Below are 27,299 nucleotides of genomic sequence, written 5' to 3' on the forward strand. Positions count from 1 at the left end.
CAAGAAGCTTCCATCCCAACCTGCCCTGCACCACCGTGGCATGGCAGAAAAAAGGAGCCAAAGCTTGAAACCAGCTCCACAGAACCTAAGGAAGGCTGTGGTGTCTGCTGCTGTAGCAGTCTCTGGGCCTGCGGATGTGACTGTGAAGTCTGAGCCTCAGGGAACCTGAAATTCTGCTCTTCTAGCCACAGTATCCTACTGCTTTTTGTTTTTATTTTAGGTATATGTCCTCATTTTTTATGTTATCTTGGTATTTTATTTTATCTCTCATGTGTAAGTCACCAATCCTCCCCGCCCCTTATATTTTTAGATTGTGAAACACCTCAGGGCCAGGGAACCTCTCTAATTCCCACCCTTGTATTCTCTCCCAGCACTTAGTACAGTGCTCTGCACCCTATAAGCACTTCATCAATCAATAAATCGATCAGTGCTATTTATTGAGTGCTTACTGTATACAGAACACTGTACTAAGCACTTGGGAGAGTACAAAAGAGATGCAGATGTCCAATGCTTAGAACAGAGCATGGCTCAGTGACAAGAGCACGGGTTTTGGAATCAGAAGTCATGGGTTCAAGTCCCGGCACCACCAGTTGGCAGCTGTGTGACTTTGGGCAAGTCACTTCACTTCTCTGTGCCTCAGTTACCTCATCTGTAAAATGGGAATTAAGACTGTGAGCCCCCCATGGGACAACCTGATCACCTTGTAACCTCCCCAGTGCTTAGAACAGTGTTTTGCACATAGTAAGTGCTTAATAAATGCCATTATCATTGTTATTATTACAGTATAACAGAGTTGGTAGACATGTTCCCTGCCCCCCATGGGACAACCTGATCACCTTGTAACCTCCCCAGCACTTAGAAAAAGTGCTTTGCACATAGTAAGTGCTTAATAAATGCCATTATTATTATTATTATAACAGAGTTGGTAGACATGTTCCCTGCCCACAGTGAGCTTACGGTCTAGAGCGGGAAAGACTTGTCCATGATTACCCAGCAGGCAGGTGGTGGAGCTTGAATTAGAACCCAGGAAGCCCTGCCCACTGACTTTGGATAGCTTTGAAATAAATAAAGTTCTCTTTACCATTTTAATTTATTTTGGTTCTACGCAATGATGTACTTGGTTGCTAATAACATTGCAAAGAATTTTCATTCGACATTTGCAGGGTCCCAAGGTAAGTGACACTGTGCTTTCAGTTCCAAGAATGCTCTAGAAACTGGCAGAGAAAATCCACCCCTCTCAGCCAATGTTTAGTTTCCCCGGTAAATGAGAAACAATTGTCTATAGATCAAGTGAGAGTTCTTTTACAAACCATCGTGAGCAGCCAGATTTTTGTCTTTTTTAGTTTTCTAAAATGAATGTGCAAAACAAAAGGGGAAAGCATGTAGATACAATCTGATCGTTACTTCCTTCCTGGAAAGGAATCAAAAATGTGCCTCGTGTCAACCTACTCTTGGTACAGTCTTAGAATACAGGAACACCAGAATGTATGTATTATTAGGGGCCCATTAGATGCTACTTTAGTTAGGATCAAGCTAGGATTTTTCCACAGTTTTACAGCTTTCTTGTTAAAATATATTACTCTGGACTAAACCTTGTTGTAGTTACTATGCTGTTCCCTGTAAAATCCCACTGACTCCAGATAATTTTTTTCCTCAAAATATTAAAAACTGACCATTTTTTACGACAGTGGAGAGAATGTTCATTGATTTTGTGATTTTAGGCTCTGTGCAAAAATAACCATCAGTTTTCAGACTTAAGTGAACAAAGGCAATTCCCTGTCCTCACTTCAACCCATTAGCCATTAATATAAAAGCGGCACTGTATCCCGTCACAGACAATAGAAATGCTTAATAGGAAAGCATGGCCTAGTATTCATTCATTCATTCAATCATATTTATTGAGCGCTTACTGTGTGCAGAGCACTGTACTAAGTGCTTGTGTATTAAGCGCTTGGTATTTAGTACTCTAAGTACTACGTACTCTTAGTACTCTTAGTACTCTACTCTTAGTAGAAGAGTAAGGGCTTAGGAGTCAAAGGACTTGGATACTATTCCCAGCACTGCTCCTTGTCCGTGTGACCCTGGGCAAGTCACTTAACTTCTCTGTGTCTCAGTGCCCTCATCTGTAAAATGGGGATGAAGGCCTCCTCTCTCCTATTTAGACCATGAGCCCCATGTGAGACAGGGTCTATGTCCAATCTGATTATCTTTTCTCTACCCCAGTGCTTAGCATAGTGCTTGGCACATAATAAGGGCTTCACAAGTATAATAATAATGACAATAATAATTAACATTACATGACCCCTGGAGATTGCATTGGTGAAAATGAAAGAGAAAGAGAGAAAGAACGAACAAAAACAAGCATATGCATTCTCCCCTGATTTTTAATTAGGTTTTTGATTAAGTATTCAGAATTTGAAGTGACAATGTAATTCCCCCAGGTTTGGCTACTGAAGAGTGTTTGCCTTAAACCATTAAATGTTACTTTGACAGCGTTCAGCAACTTGGCCAGTTCTACCCAAATATAAGAATAACCAGAGCTGTGAAAAACAACTGCATGCAATTTTACAATAATCGCTTTGATTTTCCTAGACAATTTAAGAATCAAAGGCTTTTTGCACCAATTGCCCCATTTTATAGATGGAGAAGTAAGGGCCCAACAGGTTAAGTGCCTTGTCCATTGAGAGTGTTGGGAGCAGATCATTTGACTCGTTGACCAATGCGTGAATTTGAGATTGGTATATATTTCCTCACTGATAGAAAAGTTTTGGTTTTGTGTTGTAGATGATAAAATAATTGTATTAGTTGTGGAATTTTCTTTACTTTGCAGGATCTATCCTTAGAGGAGAGCACTGGCGGCTCAAATAGTGGTGTTGCTCCACAGGCCAAGAGTATTGGCAAGAGTCAAAGAAGGAGCTGGGATTTTTCTCCCAGGAGAAAATGGCCTTTTTGCTTTTTGGAAAAACTCCTCTGGGTACAGAGTTATACTTCAGCTATTCATTTTTGGGTTAATGTTTATTTAGTGAATTTGAGGGTTTCTTGTTTTAGTTTTCAAGCAATAAGAAAAAGCAGATTTCCAGAAATGACACCGATTTGTGGTGGTACCTATATGCCTCTTGTGCGAGGTTCATGATTAAGGACAAAAGGATACAAGCAATGCACTGTTAGGTCTTCGATATCGTATTTGCCTTTGAAAGTGGTACCAAAGGACTTGGAAAAACAGTATAATGGTTGCCCTTCCTCCACTCTTTTTGGTTCCAATGAAAATTAAGTGCAGGATAAAGTGAATCGGGAGGCAAAATTTTAATGCTACACTTTATCTGTATGTCTCAAATCAGATAGTACTTGCTAAGTAGCCCCTTACTAAGAGCTAAGCACTATACTAAGCTCAGGGCTGGAGACGATAATCAGATTGGACACGTCCCCCCGGCATGATGTTCACGGCCTAAGTAGAAGGGATTTAAGCCCATTTTACAGATGAGGAAACTGAGGCACTGAGAATTTGTAAGTGACTTGCCTGATCAGTTAAACACTTGCAAAACAGGCAGTGGAACAGCTAAGGGTTAGAACCTAGAGCCTCTGACATCCAGGCTCATGGAAATGAGGCCAAGCTGCTTGTCTGTCTACTCAATATATTGAATGTGAATTCATTCAGGTTGGAAAAGGATGAGAAACAATCACATAAAATGTGTTTTTCAAAGAATATACAATAGTCAAATTACAGATAAGAAGAGTTTGTCTGGAAGTTCAAATGTAGCTTCAGGCATCTACTGGTCTTCACCATCCTCCTTCGAAATCCCTACTAGCACCTTCTCTCAAAGCACCCGCTCCTCTCCCTTCTTTCTTCCTCACCTCCCATCCCACCTCAGCATGCACACGCATTTCAATTCGCATTCCTGATTCTCTGTTGGTGGCAGAGTGGTCCATCATTGACCATGGCCATCACCATCACGAAAGAGGTTGGAGCCTGGGGCAGAGGAAAGCTGAAAACAGATGGGTGGGAAAGGAGTGAGAAATTGCATCTAGAGAGGGCAATGGAAAAATCGAATGACTTTATGATTTAAATGAAGTGGTAATTAAAATAGAATAGATTAAATTAACAAAAGGGAGAAGAAAGTGAGAATGGAAATGCAATAGTGGGCTCTAAATGAGCTCTTTTATCTTTACAGGTCTTCAGATTTTTAATTAGGTAAAACACTATTTTCTTTTGCTGAACAGGGCCCATAATTGGTCTGAGGTTTAATGTCCAGATCATGTCTAGTTGTTTATATTTTGCTTAGCATTATCGGGAGCTTGCGTTTGAAGAAGTCAGTAGAAGTCTAAAGAATTAAAAAGAATGTATTTTTTTATTTTTTTCATTTCAATCGTATTTATTGAGCACTCACTGTGTGCAGAGCAGTGTATTAAGTGCTTGGAAAGTACAGTACAGCAATGAAGAGAGACAATCCCTGCCCACAATGGGCTCACAGTCTCGGGGGTGGGGAGGGCAGGGATACAGACATCAGTACAAGTAAACAGGCATCAATGTAAATAAATAGAATTATAGATATATGCATATATGCATAAGTGCTGTGGAGCTGGGAGGGGAAGGGCAAAGGGAACAAGTTGAGGTGACACGGAAGGGAGTGGGAGCTGAGGAAGTCTGGGAAGGCCTCTTGGAGGAGGTGTGCCTTCAGTAGGGCTTTGAAGTGGGGCAGAGTGATTGTTTGGAGGATTTGAGGAGGGAGGGTATCCCAGGCCAGAGGTAGGACATGGGCCACGGGTCGACAGCGAGACAGTGAGATCGAGGCACAGTGAGAAGCTTAGCCCCAGAGGAGCAGAATGTGCGGGCTGGGATGGAGAAGGAAAGAAGGGAGATGAGGTAGGAAGGGGCAAAGTGATGGAGAGCTTTAAAGCCAATAGTGAGAAATTTTTGTTTGACACGGAGGTTGATAGGAAACCACTGGAAATTTTTGAGGAGGGGGTGACATGCCCCGAATGTTTCGGTAGAAAGATAATCTGGACAGCAGAGTGAAGTATTGACTGAAGTGGGGAGAGGCAGGAGGTTGGGAGGTCAGAAAGGAGGCTGATCTAGTCAGGATAGAATGAGTGACTGTACTAATGTGGTAGCAGTTTGGATGGAGAGGAAAGGGCAGATCTTGACGATGTTGTGAAAGTGAAACCAACAGGGTTTGGTGATGGATTGGGTATGTGGGGTGAATGAGAGAGCGGAGTCAAGGATGACACCGAGGTTATGGGCTTGTGAGAGGGGAAGGATGGTAGTGCCGGCCACAGTGACAGGAAAGTTGGAGAGAGGACAGGGTTTGGGAGGGAAGATAAGGAGCTCTGTCTTGGACATGTTGAGTAGTTCAGAAGGTCTCTCTGTGTACATCACCAAGTTCAATCCTTCCTTCCCAGTTCTGTGAGATTCGAGGACTTCTCGATCCACCAAAAATTGAGCCAGAGGACCTGGGTTCTAATCCCAGAACTGCCACTTGCCTGCTGTGTGATCTTGGGCAAGTCACTTAACTTCTCTGTGCCTCAGTTTCCTCAACTGTCAAATGGAGACTCAACACCTGTTCTCCCTCCTACTTAGACTGTGAGCCCCAAGTGGAATAGGGACTGTATCCAGCCTAATTGATTAATATTCCTGTGCTTAGAATAGTGCTGGGCACATAGTAATTGCTTAACCAATACTATAAAAAAATGCTTTCTCCATTTATTAGAAGCATCTGATTTTGAATTCCCACACTAATTTCTAGAGTCATTGCTTCAGAAAGGAAGAAATCCTGCAGTGTGAGCCGAAATACAATTGATGGTATTAATTGAGCCCTTACTATGTGCAGAGCATTGTACTAAGCTCTTGGGAAAGTATGCTATAATGGAGTTGGCAGACAATCCCCTGCCCACAATGAGTTTATAATCTAGAGGGGAAGACAGACATTAATCTAAATAAATAATTTATAGTATATAATTTATAGATGAAGGTTCAGCCAACAACTTCCAGATCTCTCTAGCCCTGACCTCTCATTTGACCTGCAATCCTGCAACTCCTTGCCTCTGGGATATCTCCACTCAGATGACTCACCAGCATCTTGAACTTGAAAAGGTCTAAAATGTAACTACTCCTCTTCCCTCCTAAAACCACTTTTCTTATAACTTGCCCGGCTCCAATGACAGAACCACAGTCCTCTCTGTCTCAGAGTCTCCTCACTGTCTTTCAGTTTTCACAGTCAGTTTAGCCCCAAATTCTGCCAGTTTTCCATCTCCATAACATTTCCTGGATTGCCCCCTTTCTTTTCTCCCCCTTCTAGACTGTGAGCCCACTGTTGGGTAGGGACCATCTCTATATGTTGCCACCTTGTACTTCCCAAGCGCTTAGTACAGTGCTCTGCACACAGTGAGCGCTCAATAAACACGATTGATTGATTGATTGATTGATTCTGCACCCAAACATCTACCATGCCGGTTCATTCTTTGGTGATGTCATGGCTAGGCCATCGTGGCTGCTTCCAACCTCTCTTTACTACAACTCATTCTACCCCTGTCACCTCTTGAGATAGGTTTAGCTTGCACTTCTTCATTCCTCATAACCTCTATTGGCTTCCCAATCCCTCCATATCAATGAAAAACTCCTCACAACCAGCTTCAAGACTCTTCAACTCTCTCCATCTTACATATCTCTTCACACACTCCCCGTGGTTCCCAAACCAACCTTTTGACTGTAACTCATTCTCAACTGTCACCCCAGCCTGGAACCCTTTCCCTCTCCCTCCCCAAATCCAATGGGCTTCACACCGTCAGTCAGTCGCATTTATTGAGCACTTACTGTGTGCAGAGCACTGTACCAAGTGCTTGGGAGAGTACAATGCAATGATAAACAGATACATTCCCTGCCCACAACGAGCTTATAGTCTAGAGCTTCTACAGTCTTCAGCTCTCACCATATTCAAATCCCATCTAGAATCCTGCCTTTTCCCAGTCTTCCCTAAGTTTTTCCAACACCCCAATTCTTATAAATCCATCAGCCACCTCTAACACGTAGGTGTGTATTTATATCCATCCTTCCCACTTGTATATGTGTGTGTATAATTATTGTCGGCAATGATTCTATTTGTTTAGTTTTATATTTGTCACTCCCATTCAAGTCAAAGTGCCTCATGGGCAGGTTATGTGTAACTTATTTTCCTTGTATTTTTTCTATGGTATTTGTTAAGCATTTCCTCTGTGCCGGGCACTACATTAAGTGCTGGGGTAGATTCAAGATAATCTGGTTGGACGCAGTCCATGTCCCACGTGAGGCTCACAGTCTTAATCCTCATTTACAGATGAGATAACTAAGGTAGAGACGTGCAGTGACTTGGCCAAGGTCCCAGAGCACCCAAGTGGTGGAGCCAGGATTAGAACCCAAGTTCTCAGGCTCCCAAGCCCATGCTCATTCCTTGAAGCCATGCTGCTTCTCCTGTGCTTAGTACATTTCATCGACCAAATGGACGCTCAATAACTTAATTACCAGTAAGCGCGATAGTGAACTGCTCTGTATGCCGGAACATCGGCATTAATGGAGGGACAGCCATGGCTCCTAAAAGAGAGCTAAAGTGGAGCTCCCACAGTGTCATGGGCACCTCATTTTCAGAAAGTTTGAGGGACCCTCTGTTGGCACGTGGAAGAGGCAAGAGGATTGAGGCTGAGACACACATTTGCGCTCTTGTAGCCCTTAGGACCTAGGCACCTTCCAGCATTCTCCTCTGCCCAGGCCACATTTACGGACAACAAGAACAGTGGGAGAGAAGGCGTGCCCACTGCCTCTTTGGGCACGGGTCCCGGGAATCCACAAAGTACCACGAGTCCAGATGAAAACTAGATGCCGGTTCTAATAATGCTCAGGATAATTATGGTATTGGGTAAGCCCATACTGTGTGCCAAGTGCTGTGCAAATGCTGAGTAAATATAATACAATCAGATGAGATTTGGTCCCTGTATCTTTTATGAATAATAATAAGAATGATTTTGGCATGTGTAAGCGCTTACTATTTGCCAGGCACTGTACTAAGCACTGGGGTAAGTACAAGCTTAGACCAATGATTTGCACATAGTAAGCGCTTAATAAATGCCATTATTATTATTTTTACAAGCTAATCATGACCCATGTGGGGCTCATAGTCTAAGTTCTAGCTCTAAAATGGGGATTAAGACTGTGAGCCCTATATGGGACAGGGACCGTGTCCAACCCGATTATCTTGTATCTACCCCAGCACTTAGAACAGTGCCTGGCATATAGTAAGCACTTAATGAATGCCACAATTATTTTTGAGAAGCATCGCGGCTTGGCAGAAAGAGCCCGGGCTTGGGAGTCAGAGGTCATGGGTTCTGTGTGGCTTTGGGCAAGCCACTTAACTTCTCTGTCCCTCAGTTACCTTGTCCGTAAATTGGAGAATAAGACTGTGAGCCCCACTTGGGACAACCTGATTACCTTGAATCTACCCCAGCGCTTAGTACAGTGCTTGGCACATAGTGAGCGCTTAACAAATGCCATCATTATCATTAATATTATTATTATTATTTTTGTAGGCAGGTGGAATAACAAATATTGAATCTCCTTTTGCAGATGAAGGGAAATGAGACCCAAGAAGTTAAGTGACTTGCCTAAGGTCACACTACAGGGAAGGGTGGAGCCAAGATTAGAACCCAGGTCTCTGGCTCTTGTTCCCTGGCCCGGGCTATATCTGTTAGACCACGTTGCTTCTCTGAAGCACCCCAGGAGAATCAGAGACCCATGCAGCTTTTCCCTCCCAGCGCTGCTGCCCAAAGGTGGGCATGGTGGCTTGGACAAGGCTGGGGTCACGGGGTGATAGAATGATTCCTCCAACTCCCAGGCCTGCTTTCAGTTCATCTCCAGATCCACATGTGGAAATAATAATGATTATTAATATTCTATTAGTCTATTATTCTAGACTGTGAGCCCACTGTTGGGACCGTCTCTATATGTTGCCAAATTGTACTTCCTAAATCCTTAGTACAGTGCTCTGCAAACAGTAAGCGCTCAATAAATATGATTGAATGAATGAATTAATGGTATTTGTAAAGCGCTTTCTATGTGCCAAGCACTGTTCTTAGCACTGAGGTAGATAGAGAAGCAGTGTGGCTCAGTGGAAAGAGCACAGGCTTTGGAGTCAGAGGTCATGGGTTCAAATCTCTGCTCCGCCAACTGTCAGCTGTGTGACTTTGGGCAAGTCACTTAGCTTCTCTGTTACCTCATCTGCAAAATGGGGATTAAGACTGTGAGCCCTCCGTGGGACAATCTGATCACCTTGTAACCTCCCCAGCTCTTAGAACAGTGCTTTGCACATAGTAAGCGCTTAATAAATACCATCATTATTATTATTATTATTACAGGCTAATCGGGTTGTCACACATGGAGCTCACAGCCTTAATCCCCATTTTACAGATGAAGTAACTGAGGCACAGAGAAGTGGCTTGCCTAAGATCACACAGCAGACAAGTAGCGGAGCCGGGATTAGAACCCACATCTTCTGAGTCCCAAACCCGTGCTCTTTCCACTCAGCCACGCTGCTTCTCTGTTGTACCCCAGAGGCCAGCAGCACAGGAAGGGGAAAGTAGATTTAGACACCCAGAAGACTTCACCCCAGCACTGCCCACACCACTTCTCCCAGAGCCCCTTCTGCCCAGGGAGGTCTGGAGGGGTCCTGCCTGGTTGGGTTGCCCAGCCGTCCTGCACAAGATGGTGAAACTGGGACCAGTTCAGCCTGCCCCAATCCCAGTGTCAAACCCTGCCAAGGCTGAACTGAGCCAGCCAAGGCCAAGCTGCAGCCCTGCCCCTAGAAATGTGCTGCCCACCCATGCTGGAGAAGCAGTATGGCCTAGTGGATAGAGCAGGGTCATGAGAGCCAGAAGGTCATGGGCTCTAATCCTGAATTTTCCACCTTTCTGCTATATGTGACCTTGGGCAAGTCATATCATTCATTCACTCGAATTTATTCATTCATTCATTCAATCGTATTTATTGAGTGCTTACTGTGTGCAGAGCACTGTACTAAACGCTTGGGAAGTACAGATCGGCAACATATAGTGATGGTCCCTACCCAACAACAGGCTCAAAGTCTAGAAGGGAGAGACAGACAACAAAACAAAACAAGTTAACTAGTGTCAATAAAATCAGAATAAATAGAATTATAGCTATATACACATCATAATAAAATAGAGTAATAAATATGTACAAATATACACAAATGCTGTGGGGAGGGAAGGGGGTAGGGCAGAGGGAGTGGGGGGATGGGGAGGGGAGGAGGAGGAGAGGAAAAAGGGGGGCTCAGTGTGGGAAGGCCTCCTGGAGGAGGTGAGCCCTCAGTAGGGCTTTGAAGGAAGGAAGAGAGCTAGTTTGGCAGATGTGCGGAGGGAGGGCTTTCCAGGCCAGAGTTAGGATGTGGGCTGGGGGTCAACGGCGGGGCAGGCGAGAACGAGGCACAATTAGGAGTTTAGCGGTGGCAGAGGAGTGGAGGGTACGGGCTGGGCTGTAGAAGGAGAGAAGGGAGGTGAGGTTGGAGGTGGCGAGGGCATGGACAGCCTTGAAGCTGAAAGTGAGGAGTTTTTGCTTGATTCTAAGGTTGATAGGCTACCACGGGAGATATTTGAGGAGGACACTTCACTTCTCTGTGCCTCAGTTACCTCATCTGTAAAATGGGGATTGAGACTGTGAGCCCCACATGGGACAAGGGACTGTGTCTGACCCAATTAGCTTGTATCCACCCCAGTGCTTAGTGCAGTGCCTGGCACATAGTAAGTGCTTAACAAGTACCATAATTATCACTTGTGACCAGAGACCTTGTGGTATGGTTGAAGTGGCATTGTGGGCTGGCACCCTGGCATGCAAGGGAATACCCCTGTAAGGGAGTTTCTGGTCACTATCAATTTTGTTTCAAGTTCAGTGGCTTCAGGGTGGGTGAGGAGATTGGAGGGGAGAGAGGGGAGAAGGAAGGGAAAAGAAGGAAAGGAAAGGAAGAAGAGGGAAGAGGAGTGGAAGGGAGGAGGAAAATGTGTATGTCTGAGTCAGATCAGGTTCAGCCTAGTACCAATTTAAACCAGGTCTTAGGCCTCAATGGATTCACAGAATTTCCTAAATCTAGGTAGAGCACAACTGAACATTGAGGCAAAGAGATGTGTGTGTGTGTGCGTGCACGCATGCGAATGAGTGAATGTGTGTGTGTATGTGTGTATGTGAGGGGGAGAGAAAGAGAGAGAGAGAGAGTGTGGGGGAGGATAGAAGGAGAAAGAGACTAGCCTCTGAATCCATGCATTGTGGCAGAAATGTATTTTTTAAGCACACGAACATATATTTAGATGAAGGTATATGGTGTATATTATAAAGTTTACATTACACTGAATTTGCAAAAGCCGCTCCGGATTTGCATAGCCAAAATGAGTTAGGTGGACTTCCTGAAACAAGTGGCAATAAATATGTTGTCTGTGGGTTGAAGCCCATATGTTGTTATGCCTCATATCCATCTCATTACTTTGGCTAGATGTTTATTTTTCCTTTGTACTTTCTTCCATCGGAATGCTAGTGGTTGAACCGAAAAAAGAGTGGAAAAAAGAGTGGTTAGTCAAGACTGAGTGACATCTCCAAGGGCAGAACATTTGCATTTCAAATGTACCCAGAAATCAGCATTGTAAAAGGAACATTTTTCCCCATAAGGTGTATTTTTCCCCCATTCAGTAAGTGTGAGCTCCCAAGGGAAGGAAAGTGGTGCATATACCATTAAGAAGGACATTGAAAATTGGACTGAACAATGAAATAAAATTTGCACTGCATATTCGGGGAGTTGGAACCAGGTGTTTTCAACTGACGGTTATCGGTCCAGTTACCAACGTGTTTAGTTCCACAGATAATATGTTAAAATACAAGACATAGAAAAGAGACTCCCCGAAGTTGAGGAGTAACGTGATGCCTATTTTTATTTGGAATCTCATTATGAGTCCTTAGTCCTTCCTTATAAGGACAGTGTTTTGGTTTGGAATAAATCTGACGACTAGAAAATAAGTTTAGGTATATAGATCCATCCTTTTTAATCCCTCACTGTCTAGAAGCCTTGCTTTTGGGGTTTAGCAAAATTACCCAATGTAATGACTGTTGCTTTTTTCTTCTTTTCAGGCGCCTCCTTTTTCATTCTCTTTTTTGCAGTCCTCGCTGACCATTAATGTCTGTGCCTTTTTTTCAGTGCATGAGCAGCTTGATAAGAGACTGCAAAACATTGCCCTGTGCCCTAATTGGTTCTGATGGGCTTCCATTTGCGCTCCCAACATCCCAAATGGCACACCATATAATGGGCACTGCATCTGATTCAATAGCGAGTTAAATTCTCCCATTTGTACATGATGATCAGTTTTTGTTCCTTTTCAAATACAAAAGCATTATTTGTGCTTCATTTCTAATGCATAAAGTCTCAGCTTATTATCGGAAACTAGTCACAGAAATATTCATGCCGAGAGCTCACTAGCTATCTTAAAAGACTCTGCGTAAACTGCTGTTAGACCGGAAACTCGATGTGGGAAGGGAAAGTGTCTACCAACTCTGGTGTATTAAACTCCCCCAAGCACTTTGTATAGTACGAGAAGTGTGGTCTAATGGAAAGAGCACTGGTCTGGGAATCAGAGGACTTGACATGTAATCCCCTCTCTTCCACTTTCCTGCTCTGTGACCTTGAGCAAGTCACTTAACTTAGTAACTTAGAGAACTTAGTAACTTAGAGAAGCAGCCTGGCTCAGTGGAAAAGAGCACTGGGCTTTGGAATCAGAGGTCGTGGGTTCAAATCCTGGCTCCACCAATTGTCAGCTGTGTGACTTGGGGCAAGTCACTTAACTTCTCTGTGCCTCAGTTACCTCATCTGTAAAATGGAAATGAAGACTCTGAGTCTCCCGTGGGACAACCTGATCACCTTGTAACCTCTGCAGTGCTTTGCACATAGTAAGTGCTTAATAAATGCCATCATTATTAGTAGTAGTGGTACAGTGCTCTGCTCACAGTAAGCGCTCAGTAAATACCATCGAGCAATTGATTAATCATGAGCCCTTTAGACTGAGCCTGTGTAGGTCAGGAGCTGGTCCAGTCTGCTTATATTGCTTCAACACCATTCATTCATTCATTCAATCATATTTATTGAGCGCTTACTATGTGCAGAGCACTGTACGAAGCACTCGCATAGTGCTTAGCACATAGTAGTACTTAACAAATACCACACTTACTGTTATTATCATTATTATCACTACCATTATTATTCATGATTGTGCTGTAGGCACCAGTATACTTTCAAGTGCTTTTCCATTGTAATAAGTGAACATTTGATACTGTTTTAAGGGGAACCCTAAAAGCAGAAAAGTTTAATGCACTAACAGAGAAATAATTGTCTATTTTTTTTTCCCCTCAGTAATTAGTGGAAGTCAAAAGCAGCAACTGGAATCGGCAAGCTACTCTTCCCGCTACGCTCTGGGACTCTTTTATGAAGCCGGCACTCGGATTGATGTTCCCTGGGCTGCACGGTACATCTCCAGTAATCCTTGCATACGCTTCGTCTCCATCGATAATAAGAAGCGCAGTATAGGTCAGTGCCCCCATTATTTCCCTTAAATACGGTAACAATAGTGGGTGTAGATCATGAAAAATGCTGTTTAATTGAGTGTTGCCTTTCTGAACAGAGCAAGTATTTAACTCCAAGCCACAGGGGATAAAATTTAATGTTACATTTGGCCCGTAATGAAATGCATAATAGAACCAGAAAAGTTTTTAGAAAATGATCATGCGCCACATGGTTTTTATTACTGAATTCATGAAAACAGTATCAGAGGATTCAAATATCAAAACATTTCTATTCCAAGAAATTGTCCAAGTTCTATTGTTAAAATAGAGATCCATTGACGTTCAGATTTATCTCGCAGGACTCATTATTTTGCGTGCACAATACTTTGTGCTTTACCTTGAGCACAATTGAAACAAGAAGTGACTTCGAACGTGCAAGGAAGATTTTTTGCAGATTAATTCTATTTCAGGAAATGTATTTGCCTTTCATCAAAGAAATCCTGGAGATTACTATGTGTCGTGTTACAGAGCAAAATTGACTTGGAAAATGCAGCGTAAGAGCTTTGCAAATGTTCCGTAAGGCCAACACCTCTCATTTTTGGCTGAGGCTGGTCATGAAAATTCAATTTACATAGAGGTTTGCAAGAAAAATGGAACTTTTAATTCATTTCAGGCAAACCCACGAGTGTCTTATTCATAGGATTCTTTTGATGCTTCATATACTGTTTCTTCGACTAAACTAATGACCCCGAATAAATGGGGCAACTTGACAGCAACATTTAATTCAACTGGTTATGGCGTGCATTAGTGGCATAATGGCTTAAACCAAAAAATAGCCAACTAATGAAACTTGATTTCACCACAACTCTATTATTCTATAACTGGATGGGAGTGTGATTTTTATGCAGATCATGATCCTAGTAAAATGGTTCTCTTACAGCTTGAAACAGGTCTTGGTTTCATCTGTTCATGTTACATGAACCATCAGCAGTTAATAATAATAATAATAATAATGGCATTTATTAAGCGCTTACTATGTGCAAAGCACTGTTCTAAGTGCTGGGGAGGTTACAAGGTGATCAGGTTGTCCCACGGCGGGCTCACAATCTTAATCCCCATTTTACAGTTGAAGGAACTGAGGCACATAGAAGTCAAGTGATTTGCCCAAAGTCACACAGCTGATAATTGACAGAGCAGGGATTTGAACCCATGACCTCTGACTCCAAAGCCCAGGCTCTTTTCCACTAAGCCACGCTGTTCTCGGGAGTTTGGCCTGGGAGTCAGAAGCATCTGGGTTCCAATGTCGGTTCCATTGCTTACCTGCTGTGTGACCTTAGGCAAGTTACTTAACTTCTCTGTGCCTCAATTACCTCATCTGCAAAATGAGGATTAAAATAGTGAGCCCAATGTGGGACAGGGACTAGGTCCAACTTGATTAGCTTTTATCTACCCCAGCGGAAGCAGCATGGCTGGGGAAGCAGTATGGCTCAGTGGAAAGAGCCCGGGCTTTGGAGTCAGAGTTCATGGGTTCGAATCCTGGCTCTGCCAACTGTCAGCTGGGTGATTTTGGGCAAGTCACTTAACTTCTCAGTTGCCTCAGTTGCCTCATCTGTAAAATGGGGATTAAGATTGTGAGCCCCTCATGGGACAACCTGATCATCTTGTAACCTCCCCAGTGCTTAGAACAGTGCTTTGCACATAGTAAGTGCTTAATAAATGCCATCATCATTATTAGTAGTGGTAGTAGTAGTAGTACAGAGTCTGGCACATAGTAAATGCTTAATAAATACCATAAAAAATTAAAAATAATAATAATAAAAAACACTCCAATGCTTTGTTTTGAGAAAAGAAACTCAGAGGAGGACTTACCATTGTATGTTGCTTCCAAGTGAAAAGGTCTTTGAGATTTAATGGGCAAACTATCAGTTGAATTTAGTCGAAGTAGTAGCAAATGTTTATAGACATCTTTGTACGCATTTTCTGATCTAATCATTTGCCTTGGTTTTCTACCCTTGCTGTTGCCCTGAATTCCTTCATTTAGAGCTGTTTTATTTCTATCAAGAAATGATTTATGATGGTAATACTGAAAACTAATTTCTCTAAGCAAGAGGGCTTGGTGATAAAATCATAATTCTTGGAACACCATTAACTAGCTTCTGTTCATCCAAGCCGATCTGGGTCATGGTTCATTCATTCAATTAATTGAGTCGTATTTACTGAGTGCTTACTGTGTGTAAAGCACTGCACTAAGTGCTTGGTTCAGTGAAATTCTCCGATTAACCTAAAATCTCACATTACCCGATAGTTTCATCCTCTTCCCATAGCTCATCCTTTAGAGACTGATTCAGTCAATCACATTTATTGAGCACCTGCTGTGTGCAGAGCACTTGTACTAAGCATTTGGGAACATACAATAAAACAGAGTTGGTAGACATGTTTCCTGCCCACAAGGAGCTTAGTCTAGAGAAGGAGTTGAAGGTATAGAAGTTATCTCCTGTTCTTTTCCTTCCTTTACCTCTCCCGGTCACAACTGGGGAGTTTCCAGTCCTCTACCAGTCTCAACTATGGGAGGGAAAGTCAAGCAGAGGCCTACCCACTCCATTTCTAGCTTGGGCAGAGGCTAGCGACTACGAGGCAATCTGCTACAAAGTCAAAACTCACCTGTGCTTGGCAGCAGCCGCATGGGAGAGAGTTGAGAGTGGAGACTCAGGTTTACTATATGGAAGGAGGCAATTGTAAACCGGTAAACCGCTTCTTTTTTACCAAGAAAACTGGTTCCACTACCAGAGCGATTGCAGATGAAAGTAGGGTGTTCTGGCAGAGCTGTGTCCAGGGCATTGCTATGGGTCAGACACGACTCGACAGCAGAAGACAACAGCAACAACCTCTCCTTCCTTATCCTCTAGAAGAGGCCCCAAGTCGTGCAAAGATAAGGGAGGTCAAAGAGTCTGGATAGTCCCCAAATGAGAGAGGCAGCACGGCCTTGTGGAAAGAGAACGGGTCTGCAAAACAAAGGACCTGAGTTCTGCTGCCATTTCCGCCCCTTGTCTGCTGTGTGACCTCGGGCAAGTCACTTACATTTTTCTATGCTTCAGTTACCTCATCTATATAGGGGGGATTAAGACTGTGAGCCTCACGTGGGAAGTGGACTGTATCCAAGGAGATTCGCTTACATCTATCCCACTGCTTAGTACAGTGCCTGGCAAGGTAAGCGCTTAACAAATGCCGTTTTAAAAAATAAACAACCCAGCTAATCATCCTCTTAATAATAGAGAGTTCTTTTAATTTAACTGGACCATAAGCTCCCTACCCCCACCGAGACCCTCATGTACAGAAGAAGTGTAGAGGCACTGCCCTTCCCGCTGCCAAAAGAGGTAACAGAGCCGAAGAGAGAGAGCATAGGATTGAGGAAAAAGAGACCTGGGCGTAAGCTTCTTGTGGGCAGGGAATGCGTCTACCAACTCTGTTATATTGTACTTTCCCAAGCAATTAGTACAGTGCTCTGCTCACAGTAAGTGCTCAATAAATACGATCCACTGATTCTAGTCCTAGATAATAATGATGGTATTTGTTAAGTGCTTACTATGTGCCAAGCACTGTTCTAAACTCTGGATCTGCCACTGGAGTATTGTGACTCTGGGCAAGTTACATAGTGTCTCTTTCTGTCTCTTTGTCTCTCTCTATCTCTGTCTCTCTCTTTCTCCCAAGAGTAAGTTCCCACCCTCCGTACAATTTAGACTGTGATGCTCGAGTGAGACAGGGACTGTGTCTACTCTGAATATCTACCCTAGCTAGCCATTGCTTAATAAATACCGTAAGGAACTAACTGCCATACTGATAAGTGCTGAATCAGTACACTACCCAATGATAGGCATGTCCACTGATTTTCTGACCATAAATGATGTTCTGGAGCCAGGCAGTAAGCCTTATAATGATAATAATAATATTGGCATTTGTTAAGCGCTTACTATGTGCAAACCACTGTTCTAAGCGCTGGGAAGGATACAAGGTGATCAGGTTGTCCCACGGGGGACTCACAGTCTTATTCCCCATTTTACAGATGAGCTAACTGAGGCCCAGAGAAGTGAAGTGACTTGCCCAAAGTCACACAGCTGACAATTGGCGGAGCAGGGATTTGAACCCATGACCTCTGACTCCCAAGCCCTTGCTCTTTCCACTGAGCCACGCTGCTTCTCTTTAACACCTTATAACTACACTCAGAAAGAAATGACTAATGGGTAACTATTTCCCAGGAACCATTATTTATGATCTCAGCTTTTCTTTATCCTAGAAGGGAGAAATTATCTTTCCTGCAGCTACCACTGGGTTCTCAGGAGATGGTAGAAAATCATGTTTCCATCCCCTGTGTTTCTGAGGATGATGATGACGTTAATAATAATAATATTGGTACTTACTATGTACCAAACACAGTATAAAACAGTGGGGATAGATATGAGAAAATCAGTCCTTTTCCCACAGCCTCATAGTCTAAGTAAGAGGAAAGAGGTATTTAATTCCCATTTTACAGATGAGGAAACAGAGGTACGAAAAAATTGTCCAAGGTCACACAGTAAAGGAAGTGTTGGAGACAGAATTAGAATTAGAAAGAATTAGGCAGAATTAGAGAAGCAGTTGGCCTAGTGGATAGACCATGGGCCCAGGAGTCGGAAGGACCTGGGTTCTAATCCTGGCTCTGCCACTTGTCTGCTGTGTGACTTTGGGCAAGTTACTTCACTTCTCTGTGCCTCAGTTACCTCAGCTGTAAAATGGGGATTAAGATGGTGAGCCCCATGTGGGACCTGTTTTGCTTGTATCCACCCCAGTGTGTATTATTAATAATAATAATATTAGTAATGGTTGTGGTATTTAAGTGCTTACTATGTGCCAGACACTATCCTAAATGCTTAGTACAGTGCCTGGCACATACTAAGTGTTAAACAGCATCATTATTATTATTATTATTATTATTATTGTTATTATTAATAATCTAGGTCCTCTGACTCCAGGCCCATACCCTTTCTACTAGGCTATGCTCCTTCTATAGTAATAGTCCCCTTAACCAACTTTTCAGAGCTATAATCCTTTGGGAATCAGATAGTTGGACTTCTCCGCGTGCCATGCAGTCTCAAAACCCCAACATTTTTGTGGCTCTTTTAAATCAATGATATTTCTTGAATGTTTACTGTGTGCAGGGCACTGTACTAAGTGCTTGGGAGAGTACTCAATAAATCAGACATATTTCTTTCCTACAAAGACCTTACAGTGTAGAATAGGAGACAGACATTAAAATAAATGATGGATAGGTACCAAAGTACTGTAGGCCAGAAGGTAGGATGACTATCAAGTGCTTAAAAAGTAAAGATCCAAGTGTTGAGGTGACACGGAACGGAGCAGGGGAAATTAGGGCTTAAGGAAGGCCTCTTGGAGGAGATGTCATTTTAATAAGCCTTCCAAGGTGAGGGAAGTGGTGGACTATTTTATATATATATATATATATAATCGCAGGCCTGGGAGTCAGAAGAACCTGGGTTCTAAACCCAGCGTCACCACATGTCTGCTGTGTGACCTTGGGCAAGTCACTTAACTTCTCTGTGCCTCAGTTACCTCATCTGTAAAATGGGGATAAGAGTGTGAGCCTCATATGGAGAAGTCCCCCTTCTAGACTGTGAGCCCGCCGTTGGGCTCTCGATATGTTGCCAACTTGTACTTCCCAAGCGCTTAGTACAGTGCTCTGCACACAGTAAGCACTCAATAAATAGGATTGAATGAATGAATGAATATGGGACAGGGACTTGGTCCAACCTGATTAACTTGAATCTACCCCTGTACATATCTATTCTATTTATTTTATTTTGTTAATATGTTTTGTTTTGTTCTCTGTCTCCCCCTTCTAGACTGTGAGCCCACTGTTGGGTAGGGACCATCTCTATATGTTGCCAACTTGTACTTCCCAAGCGCTTAGTACAGTGCTCTGCACACAGTAAGTGCTCAATAAATACGATTGATTGATTGATTGATTGATTGAGTTCTAAGCCTGGCTCTGCCAGTTGTCTGCTGTGTGACCTTGGGCAAGTCACTTAACTTCTCTGTGCCTCAGTTACCGCATCTGTAAAATGGGGATAAGAGTGTGCGCCCCATGTGGGACAGGTACTCAGTCCAACTTGATTAACTTGAATCTACCCCTGTGCTTAGAACAGTGCTTGGCATATGATAAGTGCTTAACACGTACAATAATAATAATAATAATATATGAGTAAAGGGCTGGCTGCAAGATAGATGAGGTAGAGGTGCAGTGAGGATTAGAGTGGGGAGAGACAGGAAACAGGGAGGCCAGTGAGGAAAATCTTCAATTAATCAATAGTATTTATTGAATGCCTGCGCTGTGCATGTTCTAGTGGACAGAGAACAGGCCTGGGGTCAAAAGGACCTGAGTTCTAAGCCTGGCTCTGCCAGTTGTCTGCTGTGTGACCTTGGGCAAGTCACAATGTATCTGTGCCTCGGCTACCTCATCTGAAAAATGGGGACTAAGATTGTGAGGTCCATTTGGGAAGAGGAATGTGTCCAATCTAGCTTGTGTCTACCCCAGCACTTAGAACAGTCCCTGGTACGTAGTTGGCTCTTAAAAAATTACCCTAGAAAAGAAGCTCATTATTTGATCAGAATAGATGTGGTGTTTTCTACTGAGAAGCAAATGATCTTGTTATTTTAAGCAGTCGATGGCCGCGAAAATAACCAAACATCCTGAGAATCTTGTATCTACCCTAGCACTTCGTACAGGGCTTGACATATAATAAGTGCTTAACCGATCTAATAATGATAATAATAATGATGTGATAGTCTGTTCTTTGGGTTTCATCTTCATTTCTTAATTTTCATAATGAAAGCTGGAGAAAACTAAACTTTTAAGAGAAAGCCCAGAAAAAGATAATTAGATGAGCAATGTATTATGTGGGTATAGCTCTTCATATGAGCATTTTAATGTTGACAGTCAAATATAGGCCATTAATTGCTGTGTCTGCTCTGTATTTGTCCTTGCTCCTGGAGATAATTTAATTTTAATGAGCACAAATGTATAAATCAGCATCAAGAAGAATAGATAGAGTGGTCACCCAGACCCAAAAATGATTGACGTATAATAGACAAAACCTCACAAATTTCTCAAAAGCCATATTCATTTATATTACATATCATCTGGTAGCAAATCACAGAACCAGTGTGGCCCAATGGATTAAGCACGGGCCTGGGAGTTAGAAGAACATAGATTCTAGTACCAGCTTTGCCACATTAATCAATCAATCAATCAATCGTATTTATTGAGTGCTTACTGTGTGCACAGCACTGTACTAAGCACTTGGGAAGTACAAGTTGGCAACATATAGAGACGGTCCCTACCCAACAGTGGGCTCACAGTCTAGAAGGGGGAGACAGAGAACAAAACAAAACATATTAACAAAATAAAATAAATAGAATAGATGCATACAAGTAAAATAAATAAATAATAGAGTAATAAATACGTACAAATATATATACATATATACAGGTGCTGTGGGGAAGGGAAGGAGGTAGGGCGGGGGGGGATGGAGAGGGGGAGGAGGGGGATGCCACATGTCCGCTGTGTGACCTTGGGCAAGTCACTTAACTTCTCTGTCCCTCAGTTAGCTCGTCTGTAAAGGGGGGATTAAAACTGTGAGCCACATTTGGGACATGGACTGTGTTTGACCTGATTACTTTGTATCTACGCCAGCACTTAGAACAGTGCCTGCCACAGAGTAAGCACTTAACAAATGCCACTTTTTTAAAAAATCCAGGATCACCCTGTTGAGAAGGCGTCAGGCTAGAGCACAGGAGCAACATAACCTGAAGAAGAGCAGCATGGCTTAGTGGAAAGAGCAAGATCTTGGGAGTCAGAGGTCCTGAGTTCTAATCCTGCCTCCACCACTTGTCTCCTGTGTGACCTTGGGCAAGTCACTTAACTTGTCTCTGCCACAGTTTCGTCATACTCAGACTGTGAGCCTCATGTGGGACAGAAACTAACTCATACCTACCCTAGTATTTAGAACAGTGCTTACCACCTAGTAAATGCTTAAAAGAAGCAGTGTGGCTCAGTGGAAAGAGCATGGGCTGTGGAGTCGGAGGTCATGGGTTCAAATCCCGGCTCCTCCAATTTTCGACTGTGTGACTTTGGGCAAGTCACTTCCCTTCTCTAGCGTGGCTCCGTGGAAAGAGCACGGGCTTTGGAGTCAGAGGTCATGGGTTCAAATCTTGGCTCCGCCACTTGTCAGCTGTGTGACTTTGGGCAAGTCACTTAACTTCTCTGGGCCTCAGTTACCTCATCTGTAAAATGGGGAATAAGGCTGTGAGCCCCCCGTGGGACAACCTGATCACCTTGTAACCTCCCCAGCGCTTAGAACAGTGCTTTGCACATAGCGCTTAACAAATGCCATCATTGTTATTATTATTATTATTCTCTGTTCCTCAGTTACCTCATCTGCAAAATGGGGATTAAGACTGTGAGCCTCCTTGGGACAACCTGATCACCTTGTAACCTCCCCAGCGCTTAGAACAGTGCTTTGCACATAGTTAGCGCTTAACAAATGCCATCATTGTTATTATTATTATTATTCTCTGTTCCTCAGTTACCTCATCTGTAAAATGGCGATTAAGACTGTGAGCCTCCTTGGGACAACCTGATCACCTTGTAACCTCCCCAGCATTTAGAACAGTGCATTGCACATAATAAGCACTTAATAAATGTCATTATTAATAATAATAACAATAATAATAAAAAGCACCATAGTAATAATAATGATAATAATAAAATAGCCATAAGCTTGGAACTGAACCTAATACCTGAAAGGCCAGTGGAGAATCAAACTAGCCAAGCAGATATTTAAGCCTTTGTATGTCTAAGGACTCATAATAGTGCCAGACCTATTCCAGAGGAAGAGAAAAGCAGTGATGGCCAAGCTCTATCCTGCCTCTCCCCATGATCCTCTCTTCCTGTTGTCCGCATAGTAGTTAATGGGAACTTCCCACAGAAGTCCAGCCCATTAGAAGCTCCTCCCAGGAGGATGAGAGCCCTGGAATTTTCCTGGTCTGCTGCGTAAGGGTCATCTGATCCTGGAATGATTGCCCCAAAGCAGTCCTGGAGAGACAGTGTGAGATGGCCGATGCGTCTCAGCCTGGTCCACTTGTTGGGACAAGTTCGCGGCAGCTGTCTCTTAACATATGCGGTGTTTTCAGGTTCCGATCATATCTTCGTGGCTACCACATGGGCTTGTTTCTCTTTTCCTTGTTCAGTGTGAATAAAGCAAATGACATCTTGGTGAGTTTGAGGCTAAGAAAGAAAATGGTCTCATTCGCATCCCCCAAATGAAAAATGCAGCTGGTAGTAACCAGTTCTCCAGAGTTCACACGTATTGGTGGTTCTGAACTTCTAAATGAGTTTAAGTGATTAGTCGGGAAAGGGCATGCCTTTGGGAGGCTTAGCCAAGTGGGTCTGAATTGGCTTGCACCCGTACTGAGTGAAAAGCTTTATGACTTTCTGAGGCAGATGGCAGTGAAATCTCTAGGCCGTGATTGATCCTGTATCCATTCGGTCATCTTGTTATTAAATTTTTTAAATTGAGAAACACTCTATCTCCTTGATTAAACTAATTTCACCCCCTTTTTTTGTTTCATATGGCTCAATTGTTCTTTTGTTAAGCGTCTGTCAATCTCTGAAGCATAGTCCCTATTTATACAAGGCTCTGTCAGACCTCTCTGTCAGACCTCACTGGTTGCACAATGTCCAGCAATTAGTGAAATGATGGCTAAACGTTTACAGAGTGTGGCTTGGCTTTTCTCGTCGATACTACAAGCCCACCCTGAAGGGAGCATGATAGCAAATATATCGGAACAGTTGCCTTGCCAAATGTGCACATCGAAAAATCGTCATTTCCTTATTGCCTGACTCATTCATTCATTCAATCATGTTTACTGAGCGCTTAATGTGTGCAGAGCACTGTACTAAGCTCTTGGGAAGTACAAGTTGGTGAAATATAGAGGGTCCCTACCCAACAACGGTCTCACAGTCTAGAAGGGGGAGACAGACAACAAAACAAAGCATGTGGACAGGTGTCAAGTGTCAAGGTGTCAAGAACTCCAAGCCAACCAGAGTTCTGCCCACCCCAAAACCATTCCCTGTTAATGTGAAAGGTAGAATGGTCTTTTTTTCGTGACTGAAGAGTTATACTGGGAGGGTTTGAGTTTGCTTTCCTCTCCTAACTCCTAGAGCAAGTTGTGTACACCCACTATCTCCACTTCCTCTCCTCCAATTCCCTCTTTGACCCGCTCCAATCCAACTTCCACCCCTTTCACGGCACAGAAACCACCCTCTCAAAGGTCACCAATGATCTCCTTCCTGCCAAATCCAATGGTCTTTACTCCATCCTAATCCTCTTTGACATCTCAGCTGCCTTTGACACTGCTGACCAGCCCATCTCCTGGTTCTCCTCTAGCTACTCATTCTCAGTCTCTTTTGCGGATCCCCTCTCTTCCTCCCATCCCCTTACCCCCCTTACTGTGGGAGTCCCTCAAGGCTCAGTTCTGGGTCCCTTTCTATTCTCCCTCTACACCCACTCCCTTGGAGAACTCATTCACCTCCATGCCTCCAACTACCATCTCTATTCATTGTCCTCGACTGATCTTTCTCATTCTACTCCCATGTTTATTATGTCACCAAATCTAATTGATTCTACTTTCATAACATCGTTAAAATCCAGCCTCTCCTCTCCATCATTCATTCATTCATTCAGTCGTATTTATTGAGCACTTACTGTGTGCAGAGTACTGTACAGTTGGAAAGTACAGTTTGGCAACAGATAGAGACCCAACAACGGGCTCACAGTCTAGAAGGGGGAGACAGACAACAAAACAAGTAGACAGGCATCAATACCATCAAAATAGAGAAATAGAATTATAGATATATACACATCATTAATAAAATAAATAGAGAAATAAATATGTACAAATATACACATACACATATGCTGTGGGGAGGGGAAGGGGGTAGAGCAGAGGGAGGGAGTAGGGACAGTGGGGAGGGGAGAAAGAAGAGAGGAAAAGCGGGGGCTCAGTCTGGGATGGCATCCTGGAGGAAGTGACCTCTCAGTAGGGCTTTGAATAGGGAAAGAGAGCTAGTTTGGAAGATGTGAGGCGGGAGAGCATTCCAGGCCAGAGGTAGGACGTGGACCGAGGGTCAATGGCGGGACAGGTGAGAACAAGGCCCAGTGAGGAGGTTAACGGTGGCAGAGGAGCGGAGCGTGCGGACTGGGCTGGAGAAGGAGAGAAGGGAGGTGAGGTAGGAAGAGGCAAGGTGACGGAGAGCTTTGAAGCCAATAGTGAGGAGTTTTTGCTTCATGTGACGGTTGATAGACAACCACTGGAGATTTTTGAGGAGAGGAGTGACATGCCCAAAGCCCAGACTGCTACTATGCTGATCAAAGTCTACATCGCCAGCCTCAATCTTTCTCCTTCTCTGCAGTCTCAGATTTCCTCCTGCCTTCAGGGAATCTCTATCTGGATGTCCCACTAACATCTCAAACTTAACATGTCCAAAACAGGACTCCTTTTTTTCCCACCCAAATCCTGCCCTCCCTCCGACTTTCCTGTCACTGTAGACAGCACCACCATCTTCCCAGTCTCACAAGCCTATAATCTTGGGATTAAACTTGACTCATCTCTTTCATTCAACCCACATATTCAGTCTGTCAGCAAATCCTGTAGGTGCAACTTTCACAGCATTGCTAAAATCCATTCTTTCCCCTATATAATAATGCGATCATTATTATAAGCACTTATCCTATCATGCCATAACTACTGCATCAGCTTCCTTGCTGACCTCCCTGCCTCCTGGCTCATTCTACTCCAGTCCATATGTCACTCTGTTTCCTGGATCATTTTTCTACAAAAGCATTCAGTCCATATCTCCCCACTTCTTAAGAACTTCCAGTGGTTGCCCATCCACCTCTGCATCAAAAAGAAACTCCTTACCATTGCACAGGCCCGGGAGTCAGAAGGTCATGGGTTATAATCCTGGCTGCGCCACTTTTCTGCGTGACCTTGGGCAAGTCACTCACTTCTCTGTGCCTCAGTTTCCTCACCTGTAAAATGGGGAATAAGACTGTGAGCCCTATGCAGGACAGGGACTGTGTCCAAGCCGATTTGCTTGTATCCACCCCAGCTCTTAGTACAGTTCCTGGCATATAGTAAGCGCTAACCAATACCATTATTATTATTATTTTAAGCCCTCTTGCAGCCTCGTTCCTTAGCTCCAACCAGGCCCACACTTTATTCCTTCAAGGCCAACCTACTCACTGTACCTTGATCTCATCTATTTCACTGCTGACCTTTTGCCCACCTCCTGATTCTGGCCTGGAACACCCTCCCTCTTCATATTTGACAGACCATGACTCCCCACTTCCAAAGCCTCACTGAAGGTACTTCCCCACCAAGAGGCTGTCCCCGACTAGACCCTCATTTCCTCTTCTCTCACTCCCTTCTGCATCAGTCTTGCACTTGGATTTCCTCCCTTTATTCACCCCTCCCTCAGGCTCACAGCATTTACGTACCTATCCATAAGTTATGCAATTATATTAATGTCTGTTTCCCCCTCTAGCCTGTAAGCTCAATGTGGGTGGGGAACATGTCCACTAATTTTGTTAAAATGTATTCTCCCAGTTGCTTAGTATAGAGCTTTGCATCCAGTAAACGCTTAAAAAATATGATTGATTGCTTTCTTGATTAGCAAAGTTCCGAGCTCTTCTAATTGACTGGTTTGGCGCTTCAACCTTCTGTTCTGCTTGTGCTTTGTCAATTATTAAGAGAGAGTAACACATATCACCAGCTCTTCTGCAAGAGGTATGCCTGCCTTGGGAAAATGTGGAAAAGATCCATTTCTGGGAGCCTGAATAGGTCGGGGTGGAAACCAGAAGGCTACTGGGTGAATCGTAGATTCTCAAGGGCTTTGCTAATGTTCTTTTGGAAGATTTGTATACTTGGTCTTGATATCAAGAGCTCAGATTGGTGAATGGCCTTCCAGACTTTGCTCCCTTGGAGCCGTCTAAATGAAGTTGGTTAATTGCCATAATGGGAGAGGGAAATTCACATTGTTTTGGTAGAATCCCAGGGCCCCCTAACAGGGGCTCCTCTCTCTCAGTCTGTTACTTGGGGGTTGTCAAGTTCAATTGTTTTACATAGTACTTAGTTTAGCACTTAGTACAGTGTCTGGCACATAGTAAGCGCTTAACAAATACCATAATTATTATTATTACTATTATGCCTTATTGTGTGGTAAATTAATCAATCAATCAATTGCATTTATTGAGTGCTTACTATGTGCAGAGCACTGTACTAAGCGCTTGGGAAGTACAAGTTGCCAACATATAGAGACAGTCGCTACCTAACAGGTAAAGCTAATAACACTCCCTGGCTTGGATCTATCTATTGAATCAATCCATCAGTTAATGGTATTTCTCAGGGGCTTTCTGCTGTCAACCTCCCCAGTCAACCAATTAATCAGTGGTATTTATTGAGCACCTACTATGTGCAGAGCACTGTACTAAGTGCCTGGGGGAGTACCCTACAACAGAATAAGAAGACATGTTCTATGCCCATAACGAGCTTACAGACTAGAGTTCATTCACTCATTCAATTGTATTTATTGAGCACTTACTAGGTGTTACATGAG

General features: G+C 43.4%; 1 protein-coding gene across 1 annotated transcript in view; it reads left to right on the plus strand.

Moving 5' to 3' along the window:
- RNLS (renalase, FAD dependent amine oxidase) overlaps window positions 1-27,299 on the plus strand; it is a 356,662-nt gene that overhangs the window by 287,367 nt on the left and 41,996 nt on the right. The window contains exon 5 of the mRNA XM_038743984.1: window positions 13,422-13,595. Coding sequence (XP_038599912.1) covers window positions 13,422-13,595 — 174 coding nt within the window. The remainder of the gene's footprint in view (window positions 1-13,421; window positions 13,596-27,299) is intronic.

The sequence above is a fragment of the Tachyglossus aculeatus genome, chromosome 3 (assembly GCF_015852505.1).
Source record: "Tachyglossus aculeatus isolate mTacAcu1 chromosome 3, mTacAcu1.pri, whole genome shotgun sequence".
Lineage (NCBI taxonomy): Eukaryota > Metazoa > Chordata > Mammalia > Monotremata > Tachyglossidae > Tachyglossus > Tachyglossus aculeatus.